General features: G+C 36.7%; 2 protein-coding genes across 2 annotated transcripts in view; both read left to right on the forward strand.

The window, feature by feature from the left end:
- Positions 1-8,357, forward strand: part of PIG-S (phosphatidylinositol glycan anchor biosynthesis class S) — a 75,510-nt gene extending 67,153 nt beyond the window's left edge. The window contains exons 8-9 of the mRNA XM_081768142.1: positions 4,247-4,470; positions 8,149-8,357. Coding sequence (XP_081624268.1) covers positions 4,247-4,470; positions 8,149-8,266 — 342 coding nt within the window. The 3' untranslated portion in view covers positions 8,267-8,357. The remainder of the gene's footprint in view (positions 1-4,246; positions 4,471-8,148) is intronic.
- A 1,829-nt stretch (positions 8,358-10,186) lies between these two features.
- LOC145691866 (uncharacterized) lies at positions 10,187-17,605 on the forward strand. Its single transcript, XM_081767175.1, has 4 exons — positions 10,187-10,327; positions 14,453-15,359; positions 15,652-16,789; positions 17,557-17,605. The coding sequence occupies exons 1-4, from the start codon at positions 10,187-10,189 to the stop codon at positions 17,603-17,605; spliced, it is 2,235 nt and encodes a 744-aa protein (XP_081623301.1).
- Positions 17,606-18,309: the final 704 nt, after the last annotated feature.

Consider the following 18,309-nt stretch of genomic DNA (forward strand, 5'->3'; position numbering starts at 1 on the left):
GGTTTTGAACAGGAATTCCATTACCGACCATCGTCGGGTCTTGATGTCTACTTAAGTGTCCATTGTAGTTTACCTGTGAACATTAGGAAAGAACAATTATTACCATTTTCAAGCCAAACGATCAAAGTATGTTCACCTAATATTTCATCACCATATTGCATGTAATAAAAATATTATACGTATCTGTACAAAACTTATTGAATACTCTTTGTAGTTTCTGGTCGACAACACTATGTCATGAGTTTTGTTGATATTATGTTGTTTCTTTTCAGTAGCGTCTCCTGACATGGATGTTAGGGCGTTGGCAAGAAAGGAAAAATATATTAACCCTCACAACCATAGGCGATACTTTAGGGGGAACCCCCTCTTCCCAGGAGCAAAGATGGGTCCACCCACATTTTTTACTGATCAAAAATTTTGTTATAAATTTACCTCAATTTACGCATAACTATTTTAGTGACATTCGCATTCAGCATACGAGTATTTAATAGTGACTATCCTTTGCCCACCCATTGATTTCCTGAATATAGTCTGTATCTGGAAGTTCTCGCAATTTTCGAAAGTAAGGAACCATGATCGTCACTGCATAATGTCCTATTTACGCCAACCTATAAATAGCAATTTCCTTCTAACAATTTAGTCTGGAAATTATAAAGAGCAATCAAGGAGAATGTTATTACGTAAGGAATACAATTAATTATAATAATTATACTATAAGTAAATATACCCTCAAAATATGAAACTGAAAATCAAAAACAAGCAATTATTTACTTACAATTACGTGAATTTCAGCTCAAGTCGTCTTTCTTTGCGTAGAAACCTCTGGATTACTGCTTTAGAAATAGTAATAGGGGCCCAAAACCGTAAGTCTTGAGGATGACCCACTAACGACAAAGTAAATGAAAATTAGGGAACTAAAAAGGTAGAATGCCTGTAGCTTAACGTCCATTTTTTTTTTTTTTTTTCATTAATTAACTGACACTTCCAACACAACTTGGATCGAGAAAAAAATGAGGTTTCTTTTCACCGTCCCTTACACGTATTATAGAAAGAAGTCGATTGCACCATTAACTTTTGAATTGAATGATACGTTTAGCAATAAAAAAAGTGACTAGATCATACCCCCTCTCTCCCCAAAAAATGTTTTCCGCATTGCTATAAAATATCCGTACATCCACAAATAAATCTACAGACTTGGCAACGCTAGAGAGAAGCAGAAAACTCAAGACGTTGATTTCCTAACCAACGCCTTGGATCACACAAGCACGAGGTGAGAAACACGAAGCGCATGCGCAATAGGAGTCTTCTAAAGCAGTGAAAATTCAGCCAAAGCGTTGCCAACGACTTACTCGCAGAGTTGCCTCCTCAAAACATGACGGACACCGCACAGCACTTCTCTGTTCTTTTACACTTCAACAGTTGATTCTCTCTCGTTGAAAATAAAAAATCCCAAGTTCTGACGATCCGTTTAATTAAATTAAAATACTCTTTTCTTCATTTTTCGTTAACACACGACTTGCACACCCAGAGAAGACGCTACTGTTTCTTTTCATTCTGCTCTTAATCATCAGCATTATCTTGAATGTGATAATGTATGGTCCATCTTCGTTAGCCTTTAAGCGTATAGAGCATAACGTGGGACGTTTCCCTTATTAAACAAAGTATCAGTGTATGCAAAGAACACCTAACTAAGCGTAAATTCGCCTATTCAGTTCTCTGTGCGATTGTAAGTTCCATCGCCAAGGAAGACACGTATGAGTGGAACGAAATTTACACAAAATATTTCGTTACATGGTTTCGTAGAACTGATTACAATTTCAGAATTGTGCAACACCTCTGATCTTGATAAATAAGTAGTTACTAAGTCTCCATGTGGTGCAGTCAGAGTCTTTATATGTTGTGGCATCGAATCGGACAGGCGTTGCATATGCTTCTTAAGAATCGTCTGTCACGCTTCTCATATACTTGTCTACAAGGCATCCACAATATTTGCTGGAGAATAGTGGCTACTAAGATGGTGACCAACGATATTCCACACATATTTGATGTATAGAATATCGGGCAACCCTGCAGGCCTGGAAAGCAGCAGCAGCTGTCGTTCCTTGAAGAAGACTGGCACATTCTGGAATATATGTAGTTGGCGATTGTCCTGCTGTAATATGGTGTCTAGAGTTGTCTCAAGAGAAGGCAGTACCTTGTCCTGTAGATCTTCACTCATATAACAGTCAGGGGGCCGCGGTGGCTCAGTGGTAGAGCGTTCACCTCTGGTGCATGGGGTCTCGGGTTCAAACCCTGCTCCTGCCAAGTGAACTTTGTGGTGGACAAACACCGTGTGCGTGGGTTTTCTCGGGGTTCTCCCGTTTCCTCCCACTTTCTTCATTCCACCATTTCATTCATCTCTCATCTTCACCGTCTCCTTTAGCCTAACCGGCATAACCGTGGGACGTAAAACTCAAAAATTTCATTTCATTTCATATAACATTCATCACTGAGGTTGCCCTCAATAAGTAGCAGTGTAAATCGCACTGAATGTAACATCTGTATGTCCGCTATGCCGTTCAACAAGGCATGCTGGCAATTGCGCTTACCATCATAGCTTCTAATGCGTATGCAGCTATCAGTATAGAAGATGTGGAAGCGGAGCTTGTGTAGAAACATGACCGGCTGCTTCTTATCACCAAGGGTATTCACGTCCCGATTGTACCCTGAGGCGTTTGTTGCACTATGCCAATGGAAGTCGATGCAATGACATGAATACCACCAGTCCAGGTTCAGCAAACGCCATCACCATAAATCCAGGCAAATCTTCATTCTCCACCGTGGATAACATTTTGATGAACCTGTACAGTTTGTCACGGCCACTCAGACACGATGTCTGTCATTCTATTCTGTGGTCGGGGGCCGCGGTGGCTCAGTGTTAAAGCGTTCACCTCTGGTGCTTGGGGTCCCGGGTTCGATCCCAGCCCCTGCCAAGTGAACTTTGTGGTGGACAAACACCGCTTGCGTGGGTTTCCTCGGGCTTCTCCCGTTTCCTCTCACTGTCTTCATTCCACCATTTCATTCATTCTTCATCATCACCGTCTCCTTTAGCCTAACCGGCATAACCGTGGGACGTAAAACTCAAAGATTTTTATCCTGTGGTCAGATAGTGTGGTCCACTGTCCGATAATCACTACTTCTGTCTTCCATCCTTTGTTTTCATGAACGCATCACTGCCTTGACAGCATGCTCTTCACGCACACCAGTGTCGCAGTACCAAACGTTGCCTTCCCGTAGACCTCGCTTAAATGCAATCATCTGTTTATATTGCGCCAGTTGACGTCACGATGGATACTCACTCATTTCCTGTTTGTTTTTCATGCTTCACTAGCTCAGTGCAACATAAACCGCCCTGTCTGTATACTACTAAGAGTAGCAATCCGAGTTCGTTGTTAGGTCGACGCATACTTCACCTTGCTGAAATTCGTACATCATATTCTACAGTACAAATCCTGATTTTATCATATTCCTCCTTATTGTTGTTATTTTCAGAAACTGCAGTGACTGTATTGACAATGCACCTTAATCAAAACAGAGAGGGCACGGTGGCTCAGTGGTAAAGCGCTTACCTCTGGTGTACGGGGTCCCTGGTTCGATCCGCGGCTAAGTAAGTTTGTGGTGAACACCATCGTGTCCGTGGGTTTTCTTGGGGTTCTTCCGTTTTTTCCTACTTTCTGATTTCGCCAAATCTTCCATCATCACTCACTTGCCTTAATCATCGTATCCCTTAGTCTAAAGGGCTTAATCTCGAACATTATATACTGAAATATTTCATTCTGTGTAAAATGGCAAAGTTATGCTGTATCTGGGAATTTGTTAAATAAATAAATTAGAAAGGATGGGTCACGGAATTTTAATATTATAGGAGGTGAAGTAACGAGAAAAAAGTAATTGCTTTTACTTCAATACGTATTCCTTTTAGAGGGCACGGTGGCTCAAAGGTAGGTGTTCATCTCTAGTGCGAGGGGTCCGTAGTTTGTTCCCAGGCCGTGACTTTGTAGCAGATAACAACGTGTGCGTGAGTTTTCCCATGGTTCTCCTGTTTTATCCCACCAATTCTTACATAATCATTCAGTTTCATTATTCATTCTTTTTCTTTAGCCAACGCCAAACATACGTGGGACATAAATCTGAAATATTTCATTTAATTTTTTCCTTTATGATTTGGTAAAGGCGTAGAGGTGAAAATGTGTATTTTGTTTTTCAGTCTCTGTCTCAGTTGCTTGGTGAGATCAGCAATATAGTGATCAATGATGACGTAGGAATGTATATCTACCGAGCGGTAGATGCCGTGGAGAGAGTGGCACAGCATCTGGAGAATGCAGAGCTTCTAGAAGGATTCAACGCATCAAAGGAGGCATTCCTCTCTGCAGAAACAGCATTCACAGATTCCTCTCTGCTTGCTTTGCTTTACTTCCCAGATGACCAAAAGTAAGTGGTTATTTTGTTCGGATATTTCCATATCTTTAGTATTTTGTTTTCTTTCTTCGTAGAAATGTTTCGTATATACAGGGTGTGTCCATTTAACACAATCAAAGTAATACAGGTAGTTTCTTTACATGAAAAGATACAAAAAAAAGTGCCTATTCAAACGAGTTAGGACCGTTTGAAAATTGAAGTGACCGATTTTAAAACCAATATTTCTCTGGCACATATCGATGAGAAACACTTGAGGGATCGCGTTAACATAGTGTTAGAACGTTTACGTGTGATGCGTGCGGTCCGTGGTTTGATCCTAGCTCGCGCCAAACACCATGTGCGTGTGTATTCATGGGGTTCTCCCGTTTCCTCCCACTTAATTCATTTTACCATTTCGTTTATTCTTATCTTCAGCGTCTCCGTTAGCCTAAAAAGATAATCGTGGGACGTAAAACTAAAATATATCATTTTGTTTCGATTGTGAAGACTCGGAACTACGACGGCATGACCCTCGGAAGTAGTACCTACTTGGATGTAGCTAATAAATCTGATGAATATCGTGCACATAGTTACGCTGAACTAAATACCAATAAAAAGAAAACTTGGATATTCAGACGTGAATGAATCTTACATCCAATGTATTTTCGTACAGCTGATGTTACCTGTAGGATTCCGGTGAACGTTGATTTACATATACATCATTTTTTCTTTTAAACTTCCTGGCAACAAATCCCTTTCACAAAATATAGAAAACAGAAGAATAAATAATTGTAATTTATATCCTTAGGTGATTATTTTGTGGTTTAAAAATACACAAAATTATTTTTCAAATTTATTTGGTAGTTACTTTTGTTTTAAGACAATATACTATATATTACACACTTTCTTTCCTCTTTTCAAACTTAATTTAAAAAAAAAAATCAAATTTCAAAGATTATTTATGTGTCAGAGAGACAATTGTACAACATAAACATGAAGTAATTAACAAATAATAAACATGAACCAAACATTGAAACATTAACATTGAAATAAAATGAACAAAGCTGAAATGGTCCGTTACAAATAAGTAAATGCATTTCATAAACAAGCACAGCTCAAGTTTCCATCTATATAAAGTTTTAAAGTAATTTTCAAAAACAAAACAAGCCGAAGTGAACCAAACTCTGAAGCTGCCAGCGTGGAAAACTGGAACGCAGCCTGTGTTGTCGAGCCGAGTCTGTGCCTGGGCAAGCTTTCCACCAAATATAGTGATCTTTAGTTCTTTGGTGATGAGTTATTTGTTCACCAAATTTTGTCTGGGTCCGGCCAGCAGTTACCGAGAAACGAAGTACCACATACACACGCATACACGTAGACTTGGAGTGATACTGTAAACTCCCGTATTCTTACACTGCGAGCTGAAAATGACACGAAACATACTTGGAACGATTGTTACTTTCAAGTGAAATATTAAAACTGCTTATTCTGTTCTTTAATGATTAAATTTCTTGTCTTCCTTACTAACCTGTAATTAGAGCTTTCAGATTTTCAGATTAAAAAACCGGACACACTATAAAAATTTACACCAAGAAACGGAATACACTATGAAAATTTACACCAAAAACCGGAACACCCTATGAAACTTTCCACCAGAAACCAGAACATACTATGAATATTTACACTAAAATCCGGACACCTTATGAAAATTTACACCAAAAACCAGATCACACTATGAAAATTTACACTAAAAACTGGACACTCTATGAAAATTTGCACTAAAAACTGGAACATCCTATGAAAATTTACACCAAAACTGGAACACATGAAAATTTACTCCAAAACTGGAACACACTATAGAAATTTACACCAAAAACCGGAACACCCTTTGGAAATTTACAGCAAAAACTTGACATCCTATGAAAATTTACGGCAAAAATCGGAACATCCTATGAAAATTTACACCAAAACTGGAACACACTATGAAAATATATAGTCATAATTATGCACTTGTTTTGCTGAAATAGTAGCTCCACACACAACAAAAGTAACTAAAAGGAGCTGCCTTTTTTAAATATCACATGAATGGTACTGATTTATACTTTGAAGAAAAACCGACACACTTGGAATTTTGAACAAATTTTGGGGTAACAGATTATATAAGTCTGGGACGTGTGGGAGCCCTTCATAATGTACTTTGATTCAAAATGTTTTGCTATATATTATATATTCTGACAAAGGGATCCTAGTGTGTGAATGGAAAATGAATTACTTACCAGGAAATGGTGAAAAATAATCACAAAACACTGAACAAAGAAAGAAAGAAACAAAAGAAAAGAAATCAACACTTTCGCTAAAAGGTTCTTCATATAGGATAAGAAGTGGGGAATAGAAAACTAAAAAGGAACAAAGAAAGTAACTGTAAAGCGTATTATTAATACACATTTTATTCTCTTTATGTTTTATTTCTCTCATCCAGTCTTACCGATTCACGTTCCATTAGTTTCGTCTTCCTCTACTAAACTCTGTATTTTATTTTTTTCTATTTCATGCGTTCCGTATCTGGTGAAGTATTCAGCGAAAACGTCAGCTTTTTTTTTGTTTGTAAATGCTCTTATTGCGTTACGTTACTTTTTGTGTTTATTTGAGTGATTTAATTCTTACTCACTTCCATACTAACTACAGCTCTGAAATTTTGTACAGATACGTCAATCAAATGATAATACAATATTTCCACATAACTCTCCCATCACGGACAAACTCGTTACATTAATTTTTATGTTTTTATACGCGTATATATAGATACTAGCCTTCGGCTAACTGGGGACTTCGACCCCTTAGACCCCAATATTTACTCGGCCTACGGCCTCGCACTTCTCATATCCCTCTAATATATCTATAATCTTAAAGGATTTGGAGATATATCCATCTTATTATAACAAATGCAACCTCTTCTCTACTCTTTTCTTCTTCCCGCGTTTTTCCTTTCTATGCTATGAAAAATGTCAAACAACGCTGAAACACGTCTTTGAGTATTCTAGGTAATAAGTCGTAATAAAAACGGTGAAACACATGTATAATTATTTTAAATGAAAATGCCATGCGTCTAACTTAAGAGATTCCGATATATATATATATATATATATATATATATATATATATATATATATATATATATATATATATATATATATATATATATATATATATATATATATATTATATGCCTCGGAATATCTTATTATAATAATTGTAATTACCACCCTTTTTCTCTTATACGCCGAGATATGGGCATTTTAAGATAATAATTGACACCTCTCTTGCCCGCTTCTTCCCTGTCAAATTTACAAATATCCCTCCTTAGTGGGACCTTAAGTCACAGATCCTATGACCTGAAGTTTCTAGCTTAAGCGGTTTGGTCTAGGCGTTGCTCAGGAACTCACTCACTCATTTAGTACCACTTCTTTTATATACTTCTTTTATATATAGAGATATGGACAAGGTTAACAATCTGTACAAGTAGTTTTGATCATATTCTTAAGTACCGTAATTCATTTTCCATTTCCATTTTAGAATTTCTTTGTTCTAATCACGACATTATTGAAAAATCAAAGATTAAGTGTAATAGATGAATAAATAAATGAAATAAAACACCTACCAGTTTCTAAGTGGTTATTAAATAAGAGGCTAACGTTAATTATCTTTGTTTTTCAGATATGCTGTGTACATTCCATTGTTCTTGCCTGTGGGAATCCCTGTTATCTTGTCTTTGAGACACATTAAAAACTGGATTAGGAAAAAGCTGAGCGTAACGAAAGAGAAAGTAGAGTAAAACTGTGATGAAGAAGACATTCGAAACCGTGGTACATTCGCTTACATCAAAATCATGGTTTGTGTATTTATGTGTATTTACGTGACTAAATCGGGACCTTATTTTCTAGTCTTTTAAACACAAACATTAGTTTCTAAAAAACATTATAAGAAAAGACGTCCCAGTGAATTTTGACGGTTACCTCAAATGTTTACATTTACGTGAGGGAGTGCGTTATGATTTGACTTCCATGTATTTTCGTCTATTTGTGTAATTTGTGTGTTATTTTGTGTATAAAATTGTGATCTCTTAAATTGTTTGTATATTATGTTGTGTGCATATGGAAAAAGAGAAAGCGAGAGTGTACTGGTAATTCAATATTCTGTTCCAATTTCTAGTTTCTTACAAGTATGTAATATATATATATATATATATATATATATATATATATATATATATAAAATAACTTGTAACTTGTTAATAAAATTGTAATTTAAACAACTATTTATTTCTGTGTGCTAGTGCGTGGTCTTGTTAAAAAACGTTTATTGCTGATTCTTGCACACACACACACACACACACATATATATATATATATATATATATATATATATATATAAGGGGATTTACGTACCCCCCTTCATCCGCCTTCGTTGTAAATATACACTATCTAAAATGAGAAGCTAGCAGTGAAAATAGCAACACTTTCATAAGGATTCTGTACGATTCAAGTATCCATCATATTCCAAGGGTACATGATCAAAGATGTCCCTAATCTAAAGCAGCGAGCTAATTATACTATATATACTGTTATGTATTATATTGAAAATTGTACCGATACGAAGTGGTTGTTGCTCAGTTGGTAAAACGTTGACTTTGCATTCGGAAAGTCTTGGGTTCGATTTCCGAGACCACACATTGAGCATTTTCAGGGCAATTCCTCATTCACACCACAGATGGCATTTAAAAAATTCAAATTTAATTCAAATGTACTGGTAGTTATTGGTGCACCCTTGTCAAAAATATCTGGATCCGACCCTGCAGAAAGAAGAAGGGAAGAAAATACCTATTGTATTCTTTTCTTTCTTTTTTTCCTACTCTCTCTCTCTCTTGTCCTAGAAAGAGAGGGCAAGATTCTCCTTAATTAGCCCTTTGCCGCGGTGGCTCAGTGGTGGAGCGTTCACCTCTGATGCATGGAGTTCTTGGTTCGATCCCAGCTCGTGCTAAGTGAACTTTGTGGTAGTCAAACACCATATCCGTGGGTTTTCTCGCAGTTATCCCGTTTCCTGCCACTTTATTCATTACACCGTTTCCTTCATTTCTCATCATCACCGTCTCCTTTTGCATAGCCGGCATAAACGTGGGACGTAAAAGTTAAAAGATTTCATTTCATTTCGTTTCGTTAGCCTTTCCATCCCAAGAGAGAGAGAGAGAAGAAAAGAGGCTGGAAAGAAAGATAAAGAGAGAAAGAGAAAAGTAGAGGGAAAGATGGAAGGAAATCGAGAATAAGGAAAAAGAAGAACAATTGCATCTCACTCTCTTCCTTTCTTGAGAAAAGAGAAGGAGAGGCGAAGGAGGCTAGAATATTCTCTCTGTGCTTTTTGCCCCTTTCCTTTCTTCTTTCTCTCTCTTTTCCTTGGTTTCTCTTCTTATCTCCCTTTTTTCTTTTTTTTATTAAATTGCTGAGGAAGAAGAGTGGTGGCAGGGTAACTTTCTCCACTTTTCTGTTTTTTCTTCCTTTCTCCTCTTCCCTTTCTTTCCTACCTTTAATATATATACGAGGGATGATCGATAAAGAATGCTTATAAATGAATAAAACATAATCCTCCAAATGTAATAACATAATCTTGTACTAATCTTCCAAATGTTAATGGTCTTTTTCAAAATAGTCCCGTTACATACAATGCACTTGTCCCAACGTTTCTGCCACTCATCAAAGGCATGCTGGAAGCCATTTTGGACAGAACCTTCAAAATCGCTTCCGCATCTTTCACCACTGTCCCTGAAGATGCAAAACCCCGTCCACGGAAGTTGGAAAAAGAAAGAAATAATAGGCTAAATCAAGGTTATATGGAGGATGAGGTAGGAACACATGGAACGTTGATCTTTGCAAGATAGTCAACAGAATTTCTGTACTGTTCTTTGCGTGTCACTTCCACGTTGCCTTATGCGAAACTGGAACTACATGTGCTTGAAAGGCTGCCAAGACATATTCCTGACGTCATGGCCTTCAAACTTGCTCGATCTATTCATCACTTCTCCCATTACACAGATGTGCCTTGCTGTTGTATTCACCTCATAACCGTCTTTATTGCTCAGCCTACATATATATATATATATATACATACAGGGTGGTCCAAAAGTAGGTATACAGTCCCGTACTGATCAACTCATTGCTTTTTATATCATTTCTTATTTTTATCCATCAGGTAGACTCAGTTTCTTTATTATTTGCTCTTAATGTGTTTACTTATCTCTTAAGCTCGGAACAGCAGAAGCAAATAAACCTATAAACTAGAATGTTATATTTGATCAATGTAGAGTATGTACCTACTTTTGGGCCACTTGTATATATATATATATATATATATATATATATATATATATATATATATATATATATATATGTTTCAAATACTTTTAAATTATAGTTGTAAAAATCTCTTTTTATATATTTAAAGAAAGTAATGGACGCATTTTTAATATTATTTTAAAAAATAAAATTACTGGTGTCTTCAAGAAATAAAGAAGTAGTGCTCAAGTGGGATTTACACACCATGTGAGAAAAACAAGACAGTGCTTATTGATGCCTGATACAGTACACTCGCTGTTAACCGACTACCAAAGGACCGGAGTCTGGTCGAATAACGAAAAAATCGGTTAAAATGAAAATCACTATTTCATACCCCCTAAGTTATATAACATGTGTATAATAGTTAAAAAGGCTTACAGTGTAGTACCTCAATAATTTTAAGTTACCAAAATCAGAAGTTTCGACCGTAGGCTTCTCCAGTGACTAACTTAGTTGAATGAAATACTGTGTATTTAATAAAGCACAGTACATTATCGCACAAATCACATACTTATTTATGGTGTACGAGGTGTGATGAAAAAGTACGGTGAATTATTTATGGTGTACGAGGTGTGATCAAAAAGTACGATGAATTATTTATGGTGTACGAAGTGTGGTCAAAAAGTACGGTGAATTATTTATGGTGTACGAGGTGTGATCAAAAAGTACGGTGAATTATTTATGGTGTGCGAGGTGTGGTCAAAAAGTACGGTGAATTATGGTGTACGAGGTGTGATCAAAAAGTACGGTGAATTATTTATGGTGTACGAGGTGTGATCAAAAAGTACGGTGAATCATTTTATTAGAAACAAAGCAATAAGGTTACATGCAATTTGATTCAATCTTCATGAAAGTATTGTTCTTGGCTAGCAATGCACTTATCACAACGTTGAATTCATGACTGGAATTATCTCTGGAAGGGGATTCAGCTCATCTGTCTTGGCACTCTCAGTGTCAGGGATGTTGTTAAAACTTTGTCATTTAAACATGGTTTTAATTTTTGGGAAGAGCCAGAAGTCGTATGGCAGTAAGGCGTATGTGGATAGACAAGAACACTTTTCCGGCCAAAAATTCGCAGATCAAAAGTAAGGTGTGGCACGGTGGTGAAGAAGGAAGCCATTTGCCTATTTAATCGACGGTTAAAATGCTTTTCACAGACCCATACGAGATGTTTAGTTGTTCGGAAAGCTCTCGAATAGTCACGCCTGCTTGAATAAATCATTTGTGCCATTTTTTGCACGTTCTCATCTGTTTTTGACATCGAAGGACGTCTCGATCTTTGCTCGTTTTCAACCGATCCCTTGCCGCTTTTGAATCGCTTATAGCACTTGTAAACAGTCTTCAATGCCACCGCTTCATCCCCATATACTGATTTTGATATTTCGTTCTGCTTCTTTGGCACACTCTTATAGGTTAGAACAAAATTTAAAGTTGGCGCGCGACAGAGACTTTTAACACGTCCTCACTCTTCTGCCTCTGGAAGCCAACTAACATGTCACAACTCGTTCAAACTCGACACTGACTGTACTAAAGGTTTAGCCTACCGGGCTTACTAGTTGAAATGGATATAACATCGACAGATGGCACTGTGCAACTACATTCAATGTACTTTTTGATCATACCGTGTATGTGTATTAATGGGAGGAAATCAGAAAACGAAAGAAAAATTCGATTGAACGTACAATACTGAATGAATAACAGTACTGTATTTTATAAACACATTTACTGAACGAAGGAAAATACATTTGAATTGAATTGAATTGAATTTCTCTTTATTTCAGCGGTCGAGGTTCAGCCGGAGGCTGCACTGCCACCTAACCCTTGTCATCATTACAAAGAAAAGAAAGAAAAAAAAAATAAAGACACAAATAAGATACAAGATACAAATAACAACATATCATGATACATTCAATAATACTAAGGATAAACAACACACACAGTAAATGTAAATGTGAAAAAAAAAAAAAAAACTAATACTGCTAATCCTATTTTTACCAAGTTCATACTGTAGTAAACCTTTCATGTGTGCCAATGCTTTGTCTCTGATCTCTAAATAATAACGTTTGGAGTGATGATTTAAATGAATTATATGGTTTGTCAGTGATTGACTTTGGTAGGGAGTTCCAGATTCTTACTGCCGAAATTGAAAATGCCTTCTCTTGTTATTTTTAAAGAATGCCGGGGCATATTCAGTTTATTACTTCCTCGGGTATTGTAACGGTGAATTTCTGATCTACATGTTAATTTATGATGCAAGTAAGGTGGTGTTTTATGTGAATTTATTTTGTATAGTAAACAACAGTATCGGAGATATCGTCTGTGGGACATGGTTAGGATATTGTTTTCATTAAGTACCGGCAGAATATGCTGAAACTTTCTGTGATTGAGAGAGAAGCGTATAGAGTAATTCTGTATTTTCTGAATTGCCCTAGTATTTTGAGTGGAGAAAGAGCTACCATATATTGAATCGCAGGAGTCGAACAGGCAAAATGAGAGTGTTAACAAAATATAGTCTTGTTTCTTGCGACAAATAGCCTTTTAATTTATAAAGCTGTCGTAAGATGCGCTTAGCTTTAATACACTGTTCAGAAATGTGTTTATTCCAGCTAAGCCCTTGGTCTATTATTAAGCCTAGATCTTTTACAAAGGGAGAAAATGGAATATTGGAATTCACTACAGTTACTTTTAGGTCATCAGGGTTGACTTTGCACAACTGATGTGATGTTCCCAATACAGTGAAAACACATTTTAATGAACTGGAGAGCTTCTTGAAGTGTGGTCGCTCTACTGCTCTGCATTTATTGTGAACTTTCTGTGGTTATACTCCTTTGTGGACTTTCTGAACTGTGTACAAGTTTTTGTGAATACTTCGTGTGTGTCTCAGTGGAAAGTGTAACCTCAGTTTGCACGTTAAGTGCTTAAATTGTGATTTATTTCCATGTACTTGCAAGTGCATAACATCTATGTGTTTACATTTTTCTTCGTTAACTTATATCCTAATTTTGAACTGGCGATCGATTATTAATATATTTTCATTGAGTGCGACATTACTTAGAAAGGAGTTTATAAGTGTTTCGTTTATTTATTTGATCAGAATTCATTTTCAAACACTTACAGTAAATATTCTATTACAATCATGGCCATCTTGCTAACCACATGGAGATTTGTACGGGGTCTACACACGGAGTACAAAACTCAGGGTTGGAAACTCATTTCTCAAAGAGTGTTGGTATTGTAATTGACCTATCGAAAGTGTTACCAGGTTTAGTCCAGAAACTTATTAATGTTACTTGTGTTTTGTGATTTGTTTTCATTATATGGTAAATATGAAGTCATTTAAATCTCTTTGTGACTACACTGTGACTTTTACAATTCTTACTGCAATTTTGGCTTACGTACTTTGTTTTAATACGCTGCTACGCTGGAGAGTTATCGCATATGAAAATCGCTTCAATGAGAGACAAACCTATGGTGATTCTGAGATTGTTTTTTGTCCATTTTCTGTTTCATCAGGCGCCTATACTTCAGTCTTCAGATTTGTAACCTACATCCCACAAGAGACCTGTGTTCGAAAAAGTGCTAATAAAAATATACATTTCTTAATACTAAAAATTTTACTGTGTGGTGATATTCAGTTAAATCCTGGCCCAACTTCTAATGAGCATCCAAACGATATTACTTTTAAATGCTACTACCAAAATGTGCAATCTGTTAAGAATAAACTGTTTGACTGTGCACTTAATATACCAGAATTTCTGACCTACGATTGTGTTATTCTCAGTGAAACGTGGTTAAATGAAAATGTATCGAGTGCTGAAATTCCTCTATTTCAATACTTTAATATCTATAGGAGCGATCGAGGAACTCATGCAGGTGGAGTATCTGTGTGCGTTCATTCTAAGTGGCCGAGTAGACTGAGGGAAGACTTGAAAACGGCGTGTGAAATAGTTTGGGCTGAAGTGCGTATTAATCCACGTAAAAAACTGCTGATTGGCTATTTTTATCGTCCGCACAAAACTAGTCCTATGGCCCTTCTGGAAGCCTGCCGGGATTCTACACTAGCTGCACTTTCGGAAGGAGATGTTTTACTTTTTGGTGACTTTGACATGCACATCAAGTGGTCCGATGAACGAACAGCTATTCCCACCGACCTACAAGAGACTTGGTTCCTGGAAAATTTTATTCATGGACTGAGACTCGCCCAACACAATATGTACAATACAAGGGGAAATAGGATACTAGACTATGTGTTGTCTTCGCTCGATAAATGTGTTATCACTCCATCACTTAATCTGTTCTCTTCTGATCATGAAAGCTTGGAGGCCTTATTCCACATAAAAAAAGTTCACAGAATTAATAAATATTACTCATCTAGTAAGCATCGAGCTCCTTTGTGGAGGAAAGCCCCTTGGGTTGACATTAATCGTGCCCTGTCTCTTATTCCATGGGACATTCTTGAAGTGGGTTCTGTCAATGAAGCCCTGGATTTCCTCAATGATATTGTACATGCAGCATGTGAAGACTTTGTTCCTAAAAAGAAATGTAAGTCTAGTGGGTACCCTCCATGGTTTGATTCGGAGGCGCGATCCGTTTTAAAAAACAAAAAACTGTCATGGTCACTGTGGAAGCAACATCCTAATGAGAATACATATAAGAAATTTTCTGAGATAAGACGTTACTCAAAACAGTTGCTTAAAATAAAATATGAAAACTATATTGCCAGTATAACATCTGATATTTCTACAAATCCAAACAGATTTTGGTCCCTCATAAATTCAAGAAGAAGTGCTTCCCGCATTCCTGAAGAAATTTTTCACGACTCGATTTTTTGTAGCAACTGGTGAAAATAGAGTTCATATTTTTAGTGATTATTTCTACAAGAATTTTTGTGTTCAGACTACTCCTACGCCGCTTCCCCCTGTTCAGCAAGTTTGTTCACACTCGTTGTCTTCACTCAGTACTTCTCCTGATGAGGTAAGGCATCTTCTTTCTTCTTTACCTTTGAATCGTTCTCCTGGTCCTGACAATATCAGTTCAATCTTCTTACGTAATACTACAGAATCTCTGGCCAACCCTTTATCACGATTTTTAAATAGATGCTTTAGTGAAGGTGTTTTTCCTAGATCGTGGAAACAGGCTAATATTGTACCTATTTTGAAATCTGGCAGCGCGAACAATGTTTCATCATACAGACCCATTTCTCTCTTGCCCATCCTTTCTGTGGTGTGCGAGAAAATAATCAAAGATAGATTGCATAAATTTGTTTCACCCTACTTAGATCCTGCTCAACATGGCTTTCTTCCTGGCAGTTCTACTATCACAAATTTATCTTTATTACTTTCGGAAGCAGTTAAATCTCTGTCCAATAATACACAACTTGATGTAATCTATCTAGACCTAACTAAAGCTTTCGATCGCATTGACACTAACCTTCTTCTTCATAAACTAGCACATAGATTTAATATTCACGGCAACTTCTTCTCATTGTTACGAGACTATCTCACCGAACGTGAACAACGTGTTGTTCTCTCTGGATCTGCTTCGAATTTTGTTCCTGTTCTCTCTGGTGTTCCGCAGGGTAGTATTCTAGGCCCACTTCTTTTCCTTCTCTTCATAGATGATCTCCCGTCTTATCTTAAGTTATCTGATACCAAAATTCTTCTCTTTGCTGACGACTGCAAAATATTTCGGGAAATTAGGACAGCTCAAGATGTGATTGAACTGCAAAAAAACCTCTCAGATCTTCTGGACTGGTGTAGCATGTGGAATCTAAAAGTAAATCCCTTTAAATCTTCTACCATTACATTTTCATTAAAGAAAAACAAAATCCCTTCTACCTACTTCATTGGAGATGATCCTATTGCTAAGGTCTCATCTCAGAAGGATCTCGGGGTTGTGTTCGACGAAAGACTTCTGTTTGCTGATCACATTGCTGCCATGACCAAGAGTGCTATGCGATTATTAGGTCTCCTGTACAGGTTTACAGAGATTAGGGATATTACAGCCTTAAGTATATTCTATAAAACGTTCATTTCAACCAAAATAGAGTACTGTTCCACCATTTGGAGTATGGCTAGCGTATCAACTCTCTCTCGCATTGACTCAGTTCTAAATTTCTTTCTTGCCATTGTCAGGAAAAGAATACCTTCTGTACGCTGTTTAAGTAAACCTGAATTGTTGACTGTTCTTGGCATCCGTACACCTTCATCTCGTCGCATGTTATTTGATATGATGTTTCTTCATAAAATTCTAAATGGGAAATTTAGAACTGAAGAACTGATCTCTAAATTTAATATTCGGGTACCTGCAAGAAGAACTAGAAATAGTGAACTACTTCATTGCAACACGCCTCGATTATCAATTATTCAGCGTTCTTTGTTCTATAGACTTGCTTGTGAATTTAACTCCATTGCTTCTGACGTGGATATTTTTAAACCTGAGAATGTTTTCCGACAGGAAATTATTGCTACACTTATGGAACCTTAGTTTTATTTCAATTTGTTATTGCTACACTTATGGACCTTTATATAGCTTTTTGTTTATACTTGTTATTGTTAATTTTATATTCTGTTATATAGTTTCAGTGTAAAATGGCTGCCTTGCTGTATCTGGAACTTTGGCAAATAAATAAATAAATAAATAAATAATGGATTAAGTAAAAGACCATTCTTAACGCAGCAGTTGTTAACAGCTAAAAGATCCGTATTAAGTAACTCTATTGTATTCATAATATTTTCAGGCGTACTACTGATGAAGATCTGTGTATCATCCGCATAGAAGTGAACTGATGAATGTTTTATGACTGTAGAAAGATCTGCTGAAAAGAGTGAAAATAATAGGGGACCTAATATTGAACCTTGCGGAACTCCTGCCTTTATCAGGGATGGAGTAGATACCTGAGTCTTTTCTCCTCTTAGTATTACTTGCTGCTGTCTACAAGAGAGATAGCTGTGGAACCATTTAATAACTGATTCCGAGAAATTGTAATATTTCATTTTGGCCAGAAGGAGTTTATGATTTACCAGATCGAAAGCCTTCGAAAGATCCAACAAGACCAAAACTGTTGCCATTGAATTTTCTATTGAATTCAAAATTGAATCTGTAATTTCTAAAAGGGCTGTGGTTGTGCTATGTTCTTTACGGAAGCCGGATTGAGTAACAGGCAATATTTCATTTTTATTGATATAAGATGTTAATTGCTGAAATGCTACCTTTTCTAGTACTTTGGAGATAATTGGAAGTATACTGATGGGACGAAGTTCATCAAGCGACTGTACAACTGTCTTCTTGGGCAGTGGAACCATCTTCGCTCGCTTCCACAATTCTGGAAAACAACCTTGAGTTAATGAGGAATTTACTATGTGGAGTCAGTGAAGTTAAAATAAACGGAACAGACAGGAATAAACGGAATATACATTTGGGCTTGAAAATATAAAAATCTACTTGGTACTTGATTTAATAGGAAACCGACTGCTACGAACAACTGAGCACA

The sequence above is a fragment of the Thermobia domestica genome, chromosome 8 (genome assembly GCF_964235325.1).
Source record: "Thermobia domestica chromosome 8, izTheDome1.hap1.1, whole genome shotgun sequence".
Classification (NCBI taxonomy): Eukaryota; Metazoa; Arthropoda; class Insecta; order Zygentoma; family Lepismatidae; genus Thermobia; species Thermobia domestica.

What these genes read in the sequence shown, in the direction of transcription:
- LOC145691866 (XM_081767175.1), top strand. Translation starts at nt 10,187, where the DNA reads ATGCTGGAAGCCATTTTGGACAGAACCTTCAAAATCGCTTCCGCATCT. An exon ending in CTTTGTTCCTAAAAAGAAAT is followed by an intron (nt 15,360 to 15,651) that starts GTAAGTCTAGTG and finishes GATTTTTTGTAG; the next exon opens with CAACTGGTGAAAATAGAGTT. An exon ending in ATGCGATTATTAGGTCTCCT is followed by an intron (nt 16,790 to 17,556) that starts GTACAGGTTTAC and finishes TAATATTTTCAG; the next exon opens with GCGTACTACTGATGAAGATC.